A 16,119-nucleotide genomic window follows, 5' to 3' on the forward strand; every position below is an offset into this window, starting at 1 on the left:
CGTCACTAATTATCCGTAAGGCGCCTGATAGGGCTCACTGCGCAGGCTCAGGGCACCGCCAGCCTCGTGAGCCTCGTGACTTGGCTGCAAGCCCAGGCGCCATCTTGAGTCCACGCTGGCAACAAGCCTGGGTGCCACCTCGGTCCTGCCGAGTGGGCCCCAACACATTCTCATCATCTAAACATTAAGCACGCCCTTCCCATTCTCCCACCCTCCCTCCAATCCCTGTGTCTATAGATCTGCCTCTTCTGGCCATCATATTTTTATGTGTATGTGACTAGGTTAAACCCAGTGCTCTGCCTCTGAACTATACCCCCAGCCCGTTTGAATTTCCTTTAAATTTTGAAACAGGGTCTTCATTGAGTTTCAGAGGCTCTTCCTAATTTTCTGAGGCTGGCCTCTGAACCTGTGGTCTTCCTGTCTCAATCTCCCAAGTATTGTGATTACAGGCATGCGCCACCATGCCTTTCTGGACATTTTACACACACACACACACACACACACACACACACACACGCACATGTGTGTATATGGTGCATCGTCATACATCTTAATGGAGTACAAGATGGTGGAGGCGTACATGCACACATCACTCAGCCCTTCCCCAATTCCTCCCCATTCCCCCTCCCTCCTTCTCATCTTTGGCTCCGTGACTGACTTGGATATGTTTGTGAATGCACATCATATGCATTAGGGAATTTGTCTCTTCTCCTCTCCATCCCCCTCAGTTAGGTCGCCTTATTTGCTCATCTATGGTTTCTTTTTCTTCGTTGTCTAGGGTTCCTCCTATGACCCTTTTTCTCCCTAGCTTCCACATATTAGGGAGAGCATCTGATTTTTTACTTTTTGTGACTGCCTAATCTCATTTAGCATAATGATTTCTAGTTCCATCCATTTCCCTGCAAATGACATAATTTTGTTCTTCTTTATGGCTGAATAAACTCCATTGTGTACGTATCTCATAGTTTCTTTTTAATCTATAAGAACAGGGAGTAGGGTGGAATACCTAGAGTCATAAGGCTACAGGCCTTGAACTAGAATAAAACGACTCCTTCTACAGGGCAGTGGAAGCACTGCCATTTCTCCTCAAAGAGCTTGTTTGTTCTTTTCCAGAGCCTGGCCAAGCTTACTGATGGCTTCAAGAATAGCTGCTCCCTGACTGACTCTCTCCAGGATTCCCCTCACAACGCAGGCACCCTTGGTGATGCCGGGAGTCCCCGACAATTCTGTGATGCTGGCTCTCAGACCGACGCTCTGGGAGAGGTATGTTGGCCTGCGGTGGAGACACGAATGTGTTACACTCATTCATTTGGTTTAATTTTTCATTTTCACTTCAAAAATACTTTAGCTTTTATGCCATTAAATTGTAAAAAGAAAATAACATTTCTTGCATCCAGCTTTCTTTGTTCAGTGGCATAGGTGCAATTGAATTGCTTATTGCCTTGAGATTAGGCTTCTGAAAAGAAGCATACTCGGCTGTGCATGGTGGCCAACACTATGGAGAGGTATGTTGGGAGCAGCATACCAGCCGGGCGTGGTGGCACAGCTTGTGATCCCATCGCTTGGGAGGCTGAGACAGGAGGATCACGCAGGTTCGAAGCCAGCCTCGGCTACTTAGTGAGGCTCTCGGCAACTTAGTGAGATCCTGTTTCCAAATAAAATATAAAATGGGTCTGGGAGTATAGCCCGGAGGTAGAAAAGCCCCTGTGTTCCACACCCAGTACCATAATGGGAAAAGAAGTAGCATGCTCAGCTGGGCGTGGTGGTACATGCCCATAATCCAAGTTTTGGGAGGCTGAGACAGGAGGATTGGAGGCTCAAGGCAGCCACAGAAACTTAGTGAGAGCCCCAGCAATTCATTGAGACCCTATTTCAAAATAAAAAGTGAAGCCAAGAGTAGTGGCTTGGGAGGCTGAGACAAGAGGATCGCAGGTTCTATAGAAAGACTCTCCTCAATCTAGTGAGACCCTGTTTCAAAATAAAAATAAAATAGGGCAGAGAGTGTAGCTTGGAGGTAGAATGCCGCCGAGTTCAATTCCTAGTACCAAAAAATAAAAAAATAAATAAAAACAAAATAAAAAATGAAATAGGGCAGGATGTAGCTCAGAAGTAGAATACCCCTGGATTCAATCCCCCCAGTCACACGTGCACGCGTGTGCACACACATGCACACACACACACAGATTCCAGATCCCAGCCGTATGCTGCGGCACATGCCTACAGTTTCAGCTACCTGGGAGGCTGAGGCAGGAGGATCACAGGTTTGCGGCCAGCCTCAGTAACTTAGCAAGACCCTGTTTCAAAGTAAATAATAAAAAGGGCTGGGAGTGTAGCTCAGTGGTAGAGCACCCCTGGGTTAATCACAGTGCCACAAAGACAAAACAAAACTGACAGGCTACTTGTGCTAATTAGGTTTAAATGTTCTCTTGAATAGATGGATGACGTTTCAGAGCATGGGTGAACACACTTTTTCTGGGAAGAGGCAGTCAGTAAATATTTTAGGCTGTGCAGGCCAGGCAGTCCCTGCCATGCCATTCAGCTCTGTTATTGTAACACAAAGCCAGCCCTAGACAATATATGAGGGACTCGGCCTGGCCGTGTGCCAGGAAAAGTTTATTTACAAAAAGGCAGTGGACTGGACCCGGCCCCGGGCCGGAGCCCGCCGGCCTCTGCTTCAGGCCAGTGACTTCCAAAGGCGCCGTGGCTGTGCCACCTGGGCTTAGATTTTGTTGCCATTTCTTATTCTCACAGAATGGCAGGAAGTCGAATTGAATTAAAAGAAATTTTTGTTCCAGACTTGGAAGAATTTCATCAAGCCTTGAGTTAAGCATAGAAACAAAGTGGGAGAATCATCCTTTGAAGCTGGTATTAAACTCAGAGGCACACGATTGTAATGTGTGCAGTGCTTAACACTGATTTCTCACCAAGTGGAAAGCAGTTTGGAGGGCTTCTTGTTCTCAGGCCTTAGTAAGTAAAGATAAGATATCAATAAAATACACGATGCCCCTCCCCAATTAAACGAAAGGGGGAAAACACCAATTGATGGGAGATTCTAGGTTTTAAGTAGTTAGCTGCTAATATTCTGAAAATCTGAAGCCGGGTGTGGTGACGCACGCTTGTAATCCCAGCATTCGGGAGGCTGAGACAAGAGGATTGCAGTTTGCGGACAGCCTCGTCTACTTAGCGAGGCCCTCTGCAACTCAGTGAGACCCTGCTTCAAAATAAAGACTAAAAAAATCGGGCTGGGGATGTGTGGTTTGGAGGTTGAATGCCCCTGGGTTCCATCCCCAGTACTTCCCAAAACACACACACACACACACACACACACACACACACACACACACACTCACTCTGAAAATCTGGCAAGTAGTTCCTTTCTAAGTGGAATATAATTTAAATTACAACTCTTTTTGCCCTGGAAATGTCCTCTTTGCAATTTTACCCTCATTGTTGTCAAAAGTATATTGGACATTGTCATCTAGGTATCTTTTTTGGTTTAAAGGATATAGTCAACCAGGCATGGTTACACACATCTGTCACCCTAGTGCTTGGGAGGCTGAGACAGGAGGTTCACAGGTATGAAGTCGACCAGCTTAGTGAGACCCTGTTTACAAATAAAAAATAAAAAGGGAGCCGGGCATGGTGGCGCACGCTTGTAATCCCAGCATTCGGGAGGCGGAGACAGGAGGACCGAGGTTCGCGGACAGCCTCAGCTACCTAGTGACGCCCTCAGCAACTCAGTGAGACCCTGTTTCAAAATAAAGAATAAAAAATAGAGCAGGGAGTGTAGCTCAGAGGTCAAATGCCTCTGGGTTCCATCCCTAGACCCACAAAAATAAATAAATAAAAGGGCTGGGAGTGTAGCCCAGAGATGGAATGGCTCCGGTTCCATCCCCATCAAACACACACACACACACACACACACACACGCACACGCACACGCACACACAGGATATGGTCACCATCTGTAACACATATTTCTGTCTGAAGATTTGGGAGTGAAGGAAGGAAGCAGGCACAAGACCCACTGAGTTCTGGAAATAAGTCCGTGCTGCTTATCGGAAGGTGCGGTGCGGAGCGCGGCGCTCTCCACTAGTTCCAGGGGCACAGTGGGATGAAGCTTCTCTAACGACTTCACCCGCCCTTCTGAAGATGCCAGGTGGGAGAGCTGGCTGCTTGCACTGCTATAAATCTTCAGGTTTTATGAGCCCCTGGCAATTTACTGAAGCCGATCCTGGGTTGGCATCTTCACAGCTGTTATCTTGGTTTAACTAGGAATTTTGGTTTCATGTAGGATTTTGTTACTTTCAGTATAGTCAGTATGAAAAGAGTTCAGCGCACTGCTGATCCTGGTCTGAGCATTTAAGTGCGCCTCCATGCCCATCCCCCCAAGATCCTAGGCTTTTTGAGTTCTTGCTTTTTTTTGTGGTACTTGGGATTTAATCCAGAGACATTCAACCTTTGAGCTACAATTTCCAATCTGTTTTTATTTGTTATCTGGAAACAGGGTCTCTCTAGGTTAATGAGAGCCTTACTACTTGCCGAGGCTGTCCCTGAACCTGTGATCTTGCTGTCTCAACCTCCCAAGTACTGGGATTACAGGTGTGGGCCACCAAACCCTGCTCCTTGATTGCTTTCCTTTAACCTTTAGTTCGTGTGTGTGTGTGTGTGTGTGTGTGTGTGTAAGAGAAAGAGAGAGGGAGAGAGACAGACAGACAGACACACACACACACACACACACACACACTGGGGATTGAACTCAGAGGCATTCTACCTCCAAGCTATATCCCTAGACTGTTTTTTTTTTAAATTTGAAACCAGGTCTTGCTAGGTCACTGAGGCTTGTTTTATTTTTTTTCTTCTTTTTTTTGGTGGTACTGGGGGTGGAACCCAGAGGCTTTCTACCTCCGGGCTATACTCCCAGACCCATTTTCTATTTTATTTGGAAACAGGGTCTCATTAAGTTGCTGAGTGCCTCACTAAGTAGCTGAGGCTGGCTTCGAACCTGCGCGATCCTCCTGTCTCAGCCTCCCAAGAACAGGGATTACAAGCGTGCGCCACCATGCCCATCTGAGGCTTGTTTTAAACCCGCAATCCTCCTGTCCCAACCTTCTGAGTCCCGGGATTACTGGCATGTGCCACTACAGCCAAGCTACTTCTAGTTCTTTTTAAGTCTTGTGACCTTTGAAGGTAGGCTCTGTCCCCTACGCCATGCAGCTAGTCTGTCTTTTTTCAAATCTTGGAATTTCTTAGTAGGATATTATTACAGTCATCCTTTGGTATTCTTGGGGAATTGGTTCCAGGACCCCCCTTTGGATACTAAAATCTGCAGATGCTTATAAGTCCTTCATATAAATGGCAGTATTTGCACTAACCTGCACACTTCTTCCCGGATACTCGGATCTCTAGATTACTTATAATACCCAATGCAGTGTAAAGGCTTTGCAAATAGTTATTATACTAATTTTTTTTTGGTGGTACTGAGGTTCCTGGAAACCCTTCTACCCCCGGGCTACACTCCCAGACCTATTTTTATACTTTTTTACTTGGAAACAGGGTCTCCTAAGCCAGCGCACGCAGCTGGCTTCGAACCTGCGCGATCCTCCTGTCTCCGCCTCCCAAGCGCGGGGATTACAAGCGTGCGCCACCACGCCCGGCTGTTATTATACTATTTTGTTCAGGGGATGAGGGCAGGAAAAAAGTTCATTTATATTTGGTACAGATGCAACGTATAGAGGGCTGAGTGTATTTTATACTTATTGAGGAATTAGACAGCATAATGTACAAAGTAGGATGGATTTCTTTGCCTTTGTATCAACTTATACTAAGCAACTCCCTGGTGTTTTTTTTTTTTAGAGCTGTTTGTTTTTATTTGGAATTATAAAGTAGATGAGTAACCTTTCCCTGTTTAAAATAAGACAAGCAAAAAACACCAAAACATCAGTTTTAGGAAAGCAAAAGTCTTCTCAGCCAGACTCCCAATCCTTAGTAAGCCAAGGTAGCAGCAGAGTATTAGCTGGAGTGTTTCTGGCAAGGCCTTTGATAGGTTGAATTTAAAAGACAAATGTAAAAAATATTATCCAGGCGTGGTGGCGTATGCTTGTAATCCCAGCATTCAGAAGGTTGAGACTGGAAAATGGCGGTTCGCGGACAGCCTCAGCTACTTAGTGAGGCCCTTCACAACTCAGTGAGACCCTGTTTCAAAAATAAAAAGATAAAAAAATAGGGCTGGGAGTATAGCTCGAAGGTAGAATGCCCCTGGGTTCCATCCACAGCACCACAAAAAATACATACATACATACATATATATACATTCCTCATTTTTGCTGAAAAAAAGTTTTTTGGCTGGTACTGGGGTGAAACCCAGGGGCTTTTCTACTCTGGGCTACACTGCCAGACCTATTTTATACTTTATTTGGAAACAGGGTCTCACTAAGTTGCTGAGAGCCTCACTCAGTAGCTGAGGCTGGCTTCGAACCTGCGCAATCCTCCTGTCTCAGCCTCCCAAGCGCCAGGATTACAAGGGTGCGCCACCATGCCTGGTGATTTTTGCTGAAATTTTAAGTGAATTTTCTGTTTTGAAAATTTGTTTTTAATGTGTGTTTCCCTTCTTTCTTTTTTTTCTCTTTCTTTTATGTTCTGGAAAGTTTGTCTTTGATGATAAAACAAGACTCGTAGACCGAGTGAGACTTAATTGGCAGTATGAGGAAGCCCGAAAGAGGTGAGAAGCATCTTCCCCCATCCTGCTTCCTGCTCACTTCCTTTTGCCCATGGAAAAAGGTTTAGCCCGGCTCCATTATGTGTTCGTGCACATCTGGTCAGAAAGCAGTGTCTACTGGAATACAGACGGATCTTCATTTTGATGTAGCTTCTTAATACACATGACAAACTTTCACGTGCACCTGGAATGCAGGCTTCTCGATATCGCAGTTATAAAGATGTGGTTGAATAGGAAAAGCGCCTCTCCAGCTTTCTGTATCCAGCTGTGGCGTTGGGTCGATCGAGTTGCTTATTGCCGGGTGGTTAGGATTCTTAACAGTTGCAGACTCCTTGTGGGGACTGAGTTTGAACGTTGCATTTGGAAGCTGTATGCCTCTTTGGAGCACGGCTGTACGTGTCCTGCCCGGTAGTTTGTCTCTCTCCCTCCCTGCCTGCCTCCCTCCCACAGGCAGCGTCCGTTCATCAGAGCTGCCCTGTTTCATGTATGCAGTCTCGGGCACCACAGGTTGATACAAAAAGCTGCATATCTCAGTTAAAAGGGAGGTTTTAGTAAGCATCGCGTCAGGTGACCGCAGCGCCTGCTCCCTTTCATTTTGGCGGAGGGAGGTGACATCCCTGTTGGCCTGCTCTGCAGTCATCAGCCTCCTGCAAATTGAGACTCGCCTGGCCTGTGCCTTGGGCTTCCCTTCCTGCCCCTCCCTCACAGCCTTCACCGGAGGACATCTTCACCGGAGGCAAAGCCCGTGAGGGTGGATTCTTCACCCATGTAGGGTTTTTTTTTTTTTGGTATCGGGGATGGAACCCAGGGGCATTCAACCTCCGAGCTATACCCCCAGCCCTATTTTTTATTCTTTATTTTGAAACAGGGTCTCACTGAGTTGCAGAGGGCCTCACTAAGTAGCTGAGGCTGTCCGCGAACCACGATCCTCCAGGTCTCAGCCTCCCGAATGCTGGGATTACATGCGTGCTCCACCACCCCGGCTCCATGCAGGGATGGAGCCAGCTTCTTGCTTCAGGATTTTCAGCACCAAATGTTTCTCAGGTCATCAAGTTTTCCGTGTTAAATATTTTGACCCTGCCCTGGCTTTCATGTCCTTTTTTTTTTTCAGGACTGGGGATGGAACCTGGGGGCATTCTATCTCTGAGCTACACCCCTGCCCTATTTTTTATTCTTTATTTTGAAACAGGGTCTCACTGAGTTGCAGAGGGCCTCACTAAGTAGCTGAGGCTGTCCGCGAACCGCGATCCTCCTGTCTCAGCCTCCTGAATGCTGGGATGACAAGTGTGCGCCACCACGCCCAGCTTTCACATCCTCTTTTTAGAGACTTTCTCTCAGTTATGCCTTCAGGAAAGAGCCTTTCAACCAAATCATCTCAAAATAGGTGCTTTAGAGAAGCCTGAAGTGTTTTTTTCTCTTCTTCTTGGTGTTGGCATCTCGCTCTAAGTCAGGGTGCTGCAGGCGCGCATGCGTTCCGCACTGGCTCACCTCCCCAGGCCCCGCCCCGTTCCCGGGCTCAGCTCCCTGACTGGCTTTGATAAGCATGTGTGTGGCCATCGTGTCTACTGAGGCGTTTCCCTCCCCAAGCCTACCATGCTGGTCTTCCTCAGTTGTGGCCCCTCCTTCCTTCTACTAAGTTTTCTCCTGTTTGTCTGAGTCTCTCCTGTGTCCCGATTTCTCCCTAGCTAGTGTGAAGCATATCTTTAAAAAAAGACCTTCAGCAGGCCTGGTAGCGCATGCCCGTAATTCCAGTACTTGGGAGGCTGAGACAGGAGGGTCCTAGGCTTGAGGCTGGCCTTTGCGTCTGAGGCCCTTGGCAACTTAGTGAGATCTTGCTTCCAAATCAAAAATAAAATAGGGTTAGGGGTGTATCTCAGAGGCAGAATGCTCCTGGGTTCCATTACCTTAACACACACACACACACACACACACACACACACACACACACACGCACACACACACACACCTACACAGAGTTTCCTTAGTCATAAATAAAATAATGTCTCATTATCTTGTGGAGGAAAGGAGCAGAATGCCCAGTGAGGCGAAGCGGTCCTTTCTGGAAGCCAATTGGTGGGGCCTGCTCAGTATACTTTATGGTTCATGGATGTCTGGAAATCCACTTTCTTGGTTTTTGAAAAATGTAAAAATAGCAGCAAAAGCAAACCAACTGACTCCCTGCCACGCAGCTGCCGTGCGCCTTCTGCTCATCAGGAGGTGATGTTTCCACCCGAGTTTCCTGGCTTTTAGGGGCTGCTTGTGGCGGGCTTGAAGGGTCCCCACCAAATGCTACCAGGTTCATGTGTTGCTACCGGACTCCCAGTGGTTGCGTTCTTCATTTGTCGTCATCATCCTCCTCCTCCTCCTCCTCCCCCTTCTCCTCTTTCTCCTCTTTCTCCTCCTCCTCTTTCTCCTCCTCCTCCTCCTCCTCCTCATCTTTCTCTTCCTCCCCCTCCTCCTCCTCCTGCTTCTTCTTTTTTACAGGTCTGGGGGTGGAACCCAGGGGCATTCGACCTCCGAGCTACACCCCCTGACCTGTTTTTTATTCTTTATTTTGAAACAGGGTCTCACTGAGTTGCAGAGGCCTCACTAAGTAGCTGAGGCTGGCCTTTGCACTGCGATCCTCCAGGTCTCAGCCTCCCGAATGCTGGGATGACGAGCGCGCGCCCCCCACGCCCGGCTGTGTTCTTCCTTTTCATGCACTCCTCTGGAGCTTGTGGGTGCTCGTGAGGGGCAAGCGTCTTCTGATGGCTCCTCTGCTGCTTCAGGCCTGTTTCGAAGTGGTGCTGCAGAGTGTGGGCGCTGGAATTTGCTGTGCTGTACTCAACGCAGAAAACAGAGCTTTGCTCCACTTAAATTATAATGGCTATGTGTGTTTCCGTGACATTTAGCAAGCATAGCAAGTGATTTCTTTGTTCTCTGGAAATGGTACCAAGACATAGTAAGTAACCTTTTAAATGTCGCGATAATACATTGGGGCCAAAAATCGAGTAAGAAAATGATTGAGGAGCAGACACTGCGCTTTATCATTACTCTTGACCGAAAGTAGCATTGCCAGACCGCCAGAGCCTGGTTAGGAAATGCATCACGTTAGAGCAGAAGGTCCTCTTCACACACTTCCAACCTCAGTGGCACAGCAGAGCGTCTGTAAGTGATGTTCCGAGCTGTATTAAAACACGTAAAAACCAGAGGCATCGTTCCAAGCGGACCTGGGTTAGTCTTGCCAGGTGTAGTTGACCTGGGTTTGTCTTCCTGGGTTGGCTCGCTCAGGTGTTCCCCAGCCTTTCGCCCTAGTGCTGCGGTCATTAGCACAGGGAGTGGGGACCTTTGCAGTGTCTGGAGATAAGTGTAGTTATCACAACTCTGGGACAGGTGCTACTGACATTGGGTGGTCAGAGCCCAGAGCTGCTGCTGAGCACGCCCCTCCCTCAGCAAGGACTTCCCCGGCCCAGCGAGTCAGAAAGCGAGAAAGTCCAATTCAGGCCTGGCCAAGCCAAGCTTGGCTAGGCGGGCACATCAAAGGACTTATGAGAGGGCAGCTGGGGCAGGAGGAAAAAAGAAGAGGAAGGAAACCTTGGGGAAAACGCGGGCTCTAAGGGATTGGAGCGCAGCAGGAGCAGCTAGTAAAGATGTCGGGAGAGGAGCGGTGGCTGCCAAGCCTGCCCTTCCCCAGCGTTGCCGATCCACAGTCCACAGCTGAGGGGCCAACGGCAGACTGTCATCAAGTGCTGGCCAGCCTAAGCCCGCCCCTGTTCTTCAGTTGGCCTGGCCTGTCAGAGCTGGAGTCTCCCTGGAGTTAAAGGAAGAGCGTGGCCCCAGAGATGGTCTCCAGAGGCTGGCTGATAGGTGAGGATCATTGCTGGCAGATCGGGAGTTTTGCCAGTGAGTTTGGGAATTGCAGCGGACTCTAAGCTGCTCTCAAGCACCCCTGAAGCGTTCTTATCAGTGGAGGCCTCAGCCAGTTGATCACAGTTCATTAACTCCAAAACTTTCAGGTTCCGGTCCCCTGATTTGTTCGTGGCAGTGCACCTCCCAGTGCCCCCGGGGTCGCTTCAGTCTTCCTCCAGTTGTTCTTATGGTTAAGGCTTGCCTGGCGAGTGCCCCGTGCCTGAGTTACACACTACTCTGCAGTAGGTTGTGTGGTCCCCAGTGGCACCGAACTCATGACACCTCGTAGCATTGTCAACACAGTAGACATGCTGAATGTTAGGGACGGTGCAGACTGGTGCTTTTTACTCCCATTACTCTTTCTGAGCATCCTTGGGACTGCCTCTAAGCGAGGCACATGATTGGACCATTGGAGGCTTGGAAAGAGAGCAGTGGTGGCAAGCAGTTCTCTGGCAAGAACTAACTCTAGAACGCTCACATTCCCAGACCCAGGTAATGAGCACCCCGCTCAAAGCATGATGGCTTTGAGGCCCTGTCTATGGACTCTTCATGCACTCCTTGAGTGGACTGTGATGCGTCCCTGATATCCCCATGAGCATCCCTGGGGAAGGCGTGTCTATGTACAGGAAAGCATCAGTACCTCTGCTCACCCACCAAAGCGTGAAAAAGAAAGCATGGCTTCCAGGAGGCAGTGTCAACGGGAATGTCAACAGTGTCAACATGTCAGCGGGAATACCATGTCTTGCCCGAGCGCGCAGCATGTGCCCTTTTCTCTTGCCCAGGTGCACTTCCGGTCTCTTAGCAGCCCAGTTCAGAGGTCCTTTCCTTCTGCCACTTCACCTTGAATGTCATTCTCCCAGTTCTCATGTCTGAAGACATTCAGTCTTGCCAACTTTAGCTGCCCCACTGTAGTAGCTGGGCTTCTCCAAAGAAACAGAACCAATGTGGGGAGAGGGAGGACTGTAGGAATTGGCTCATGTGATCACGGAAGCTAATAGGCCCATCTTTTGCCCTCTTCAGTCCAGAGAAGCAGGAAAAGCCAGCGGTATAACTCAGTCCAAGGCTGAAGGCTGAAAACCAGTGTTTGGTGGTGGTGGTAGTGAGGGTGGCTCTGGTGTAAGTCTGAGTCCAAAGACCCAAGGGCCAGGAGCCCCAATGTCCAAAGGCAGGAAAAGGTGGATATCCCGGCTCAAGAAGAGAAAGCAAGCTCCCCCCCCCCTCTCTGCCTTTTCTTCTATCTGGGCCCTCAATGGTTTGGATGATGCCCACATACATTGGTGAGGGTAGATCTTCCTTACTCAGCCTACTGATTAAAATGCTAACCCCTTCCAGAAACGCCCTCACAATCATACTCACTAATATTTTACCAGCCATCTGGCCATCCCTAAGCCTACAGTCAAGTTGACCCATAAAATGAACCATCACACCTACCCTCTGCAGAACCACCTTGCTTTTCCAGTTCTAAAAGATGGAGAAGTTTATGCCTTTATGTATTTTGGATAAGTCTTTCCTTTGATGTCTAGATTTGAAATTGTTTATGAGAAGTACAACACCGCCAAAAGGCAGTTTTAGTCACTGAGGGCTTTCATGTGTATTAGGCTTAAAGGAAGTTTGTAGAAGTGGAATTTATAATTCCAAGTGGTTGTGTGAATTTCTAGAGAATTCCCTGACCAAACTATCACTGTCAAGCCAGGCTTGATGGTGCATCCTTGTATCCCAGTACCTGGGAGGCTAAGACAGAAGGCTTGCAGGTTCATGGCCATCCTCAGCTACCTAGTGAGGCCCTTTGCAACTTAGTGAAACCCTGTTACAAAATAAAAAATAAAAAATAGGGCTGGGGGTATAGCTCGGAGGTAGAATGCCCCTGGGTTCAATCCTCCCATACTACAAAAATATAATAACAATAAAAGTAAAAATTACTACTGTCAGGGTCACAAGTTTTCTATTTTCAACTCTAAATCGTGAAACTTATCAGGACTGCTTCTGCCCTGCCCTTCAGGATTCCCACAGCAGACCTTCTGATAGCACTATTTTCACATTACTGGTTTAAGAATTTTAGAATTTTCAAAAGTGAAGTTGGAAGACTAAGTCTGTTTGAAGCAATCCTGATGACGCAGATGGCTTCTTGTTTTGAACCCAAGAGCGCTTGTTCCAGAACTGTGCACAGACTGTAGCCATTTCCATAGAAACACCCGGTCCAGGCAGGAACAAAACATTTGGTCCATCCAGTTGCTCTGCGTCTTAGTTTTTGTGGCCAGGATCCGTCCTGCTGCTCATTGGTTGTCAGGAATCAGTGGTGTGACGATTCCAGTTGAATCCGATCAGTCACTTGGGGTTTCCCTTCATTTGTGGGGTGCCTTTGTATCTGGCTTTTGGAGAGTGAGGTGTGGCCGTGGGAAATGATGAAAAGCGTCTTTGCCATTTGGCTTCCCCATTTGGGTTAAGACAAAGAAGCTGGAAGAGTTGCGGCTTTTTATTTTAGGAAATTGTTCTCTGAAGATCCATACTTACCGAGGGGGAGAATCCATGAGGGCGGGAAAGGTGGAGATAGGCTGGGATGTTGGCATATTGCTAGAACTTTCTTACAGCATATAGTCTTAGAATCAGACTTTTTGAATTTTCCACATAGAAAGATTTACCTAGTGGACAGTGGACTATCAATACTCGGTTCAAGCAACTGAAATGATTTCATCGTCCATCTAACTCACATCTCAGCCGAGACCTTTTAACCTTTGTTTTCAGTTAAGTAGAGATTTACAAAAAAAAAAAAAAAGGAAACTAAGAGGGAATGGAAGAAGCGCCAAATCTGTAGTTGCAGCTGAAATTTGAAGGCGCAACAGTCGAACAGTCTTGGAATGTGGCATCTCATCACCGTCAGATGAGACTGTGGGGTGCCTGAAGTTCTGTGTGCTATTCTAGAAAATGGCGGGAGTTTAGGGAGATGAGAAATTGTACAGTAGACTGCAGGTCTTCGATGGCAATTCCAAGAATTGGGGATTAATCACTTTTGCCATGCCTCAAAACTTCGTAATACGAAAAGCACATTTTTCCCTATAAAAGTACAAAAACCATCGGAGACTTCCCGTGAATCGTGAGAGAGCGTGTAGTTTCTCCAGCATAAATGCAGGTTTCCATTCACGGTTTAATGTGCCTGGGTTGTAACAGAAAGGGTGTTTGGGCAGAGATTGTAAGGGGAAAATGATTTGTATTTTACTTCTGACTACATTAGACCCCGGGGAATAGAATTTGGAAATCACATCATAAATATGAAACCCGAATGCTTAATTGAGGATTTGCTTTCGTTCATCCACTCACCATCAGGGCACGGGGACATATATTTTAAAGCTTTTAAAGGCATTTGTGGAAGATTATGTATGGGCCATAAAATGTATTACCCAGCACAAATAAGAATCAATAAGGTAGTGGGACTTGTAGGAAAAAAGCCCACTCTTGGCAGTTTTAAGTGGCCCGCAGTTCTCTTTACATGAACTTGCAGAAGTTTGCCTCTGCAGACTTTAATCATGACCTGGCTTTTCTTCCATGTATTTCATTTCACTGAAATGATATTTCAAAGGAAAGCCTTTCTGGAAATTGCTTTTCCTTTAATACTCAGAATTGGAATGATGGCCCTCGCAGGAATGGGGTTCCAACCAGCAGATCAGCTGTTTGGCATGGATAAAGAAGAAGGTACATCGCACCTCGGTACATCTGTGTTTAGCCTTAGGCAGGAAGTCTGTTGCTTTAAGTAAACCTGACACGCTAACGATACTCCCTGAGGATGGCCTGCTTCCAGGCCAGCAGCACTGGAGACGAGGCCGAATGTTTTAAAGGCACAGCCATTTGGTCTCTCCCACGAGGAACGTAGGAGCAGTCAGTTGTTGACGGAATCCTTCTAGCACTTTCGGCTTCCAGAACAGTCAGACAGATAGATGTGCCTCTCTTGACCTGCCAAAGTGGGCCCCAATGTTCATCCCCGGAGTCTGGATCCGGGGAAGGAAATTGCGCATTCCAATATGTGCCCATATTCTTCTGGATCCATAGAGAGCTGGAAAACGTGCCTGTGATCATTCGCCTCACTGTGCAACTTCACTGCAGAGAGCGCTTTGCTCAGGCGCAGGCATGTTTGCCTGGTGTTCAGCGCGGCCCAAACAACTTTTCCAGATGGGTTGCAAGAAATCGACCTTATCCGGATTTTGTTTCTGCTGGAGAGGTCGTCCCTCCTCATGTGTCTGTCCTTGCATATATTTCCTGCCAGCGACGGAAAGTTACAGTTTGGCTGCTATGCTATTTCTTTATGCCTGAGGTGGCCAGGCCTTTTACAAGTTGCCCTTTGCCTCTCCTCTCTCCTAGAATTCACTTTTTCCTCTCATTCTTGTTTCTTTTTCTGATAGTGCACAGTACTCGAGCTTTTCCTGGAAAGGGTGTGATTATCTGGAATTGGATCTTCTGGCACGCTCAGCAGCTCAAATCTTTGTAGATAGCAGCTACAGCTGGTCGGCGCAGATGGATCATGAACTCACGGTTGAACCTTGGGAAACTGGGACTGGCAGTGGGGTTCAGTGGGGTTCAGTGGTAGAGCACTTACCTAGAAAGCGTGTGACCCTGGGGTTTGTCCCCAGCACGGCAGCAAAACAAAGCAACACAACAGAACACCTCAGAAAACACAAAAGGGGTGCGTTTAAAAGTATGTTCGAGCCAGGCATGGTGGCACATGCCTGTAATCCCAGTACTTGGGAGGCTAAGACTGGAGGATCACAGGTTCAAGGCCAGCCTTGGCAACTTAATGAGACCCTGTTTCAAAATAAAAAATAAAAAGAGTTGGAGGTGCAACAGAGTGGTAGTGTGCCCTTGAGTTCAATCCCCAGTACCATATGCACAGAGAAAATACATCTTTCCGTATTATATGTATGAAGATTCGGTCTGCCTAGCTTGAGCCAGGCTCAGACGGGCTTTCCTATGGATCAGATAAATTGAAATGAACAATGTATAGGGACACAGTAGACATTTTCATTGATTTTTTAAAGTCTGTCCTATTTATTCTTTACCTTTTTAGTCTTTTGTATTTATTCTTTACCTTTGACTTGTCTACCATAGAATGTTCCAGAAATTTCATTTGGTATAATGTCTGATTTGGCAGTAACTTATTTATGGGTCTGCCTGGAGTGTATTTTCCTTGGGCTTTGGTTATATGGCCGCCATAAATTTTAATTACACTAATTAGACATAGGTGGACGCTTAAGCCCAGTTGGATTCCTAAACCCTGCTCAGCTGCCTCTGTCATTATTAGTTTTTTTCTGTGACATGATTTGGTATCATTTTCCAACAGTTTTTCAGGAAATGAGTTTAAGTTAGAAAAGAGCTTGTCTAATAAAGCTACTGACACTCAACTAATTTCTTTACCTTTTGGGAGAATTGGGCTTGAGGAGAATGCATGCACTAAGCGGGACTCTTTGTCGGATTGTATCCCTTTCTCTCTGGGCCTGTGGGCTTGCTGATTGGTGTGGTACCTTGGA

General features: G+C 47.2%; 1 protein-coding gene across 1 annotated transcript in view; it reads left to right on the forward strand.

Annotated features, from left to right (window-relative positions):
- Positions 1–16,119, forward strand: part of WWC3 (WWC family member 3) — a gene marked incomplete at both ends in the record, with an annotated part of 131,803 nt that overhangs the window by 88,840 nt on the left and 26,844 nt on the right. The window contains 2 exons of the mRNA XM_080719174.1: positions 1,114–1,263; positions 6,648–6,721. Of these exons, the coding sequence (XP_080575300.1) occupies positions 1,114–1,263; positions 6,648–6,721 (224 nt within the window). The remainder of the gene's footprint in view (positions 1–1,113; positions 1,264–6,647; positions 6,722–16,119) is intronic.

Source organism: Muscardinus avellanarius, assembly GCF_963383645.1.
Source record: "Muscardinus avellanarius genome assembly, chromosome: X".
Taxonomy (NCBI): Eukaryota; Metazoa; Chordata; class Mammalia; order Rodentia; family Gliridae; genus Muscardinus; species Muscardinus avellanarius.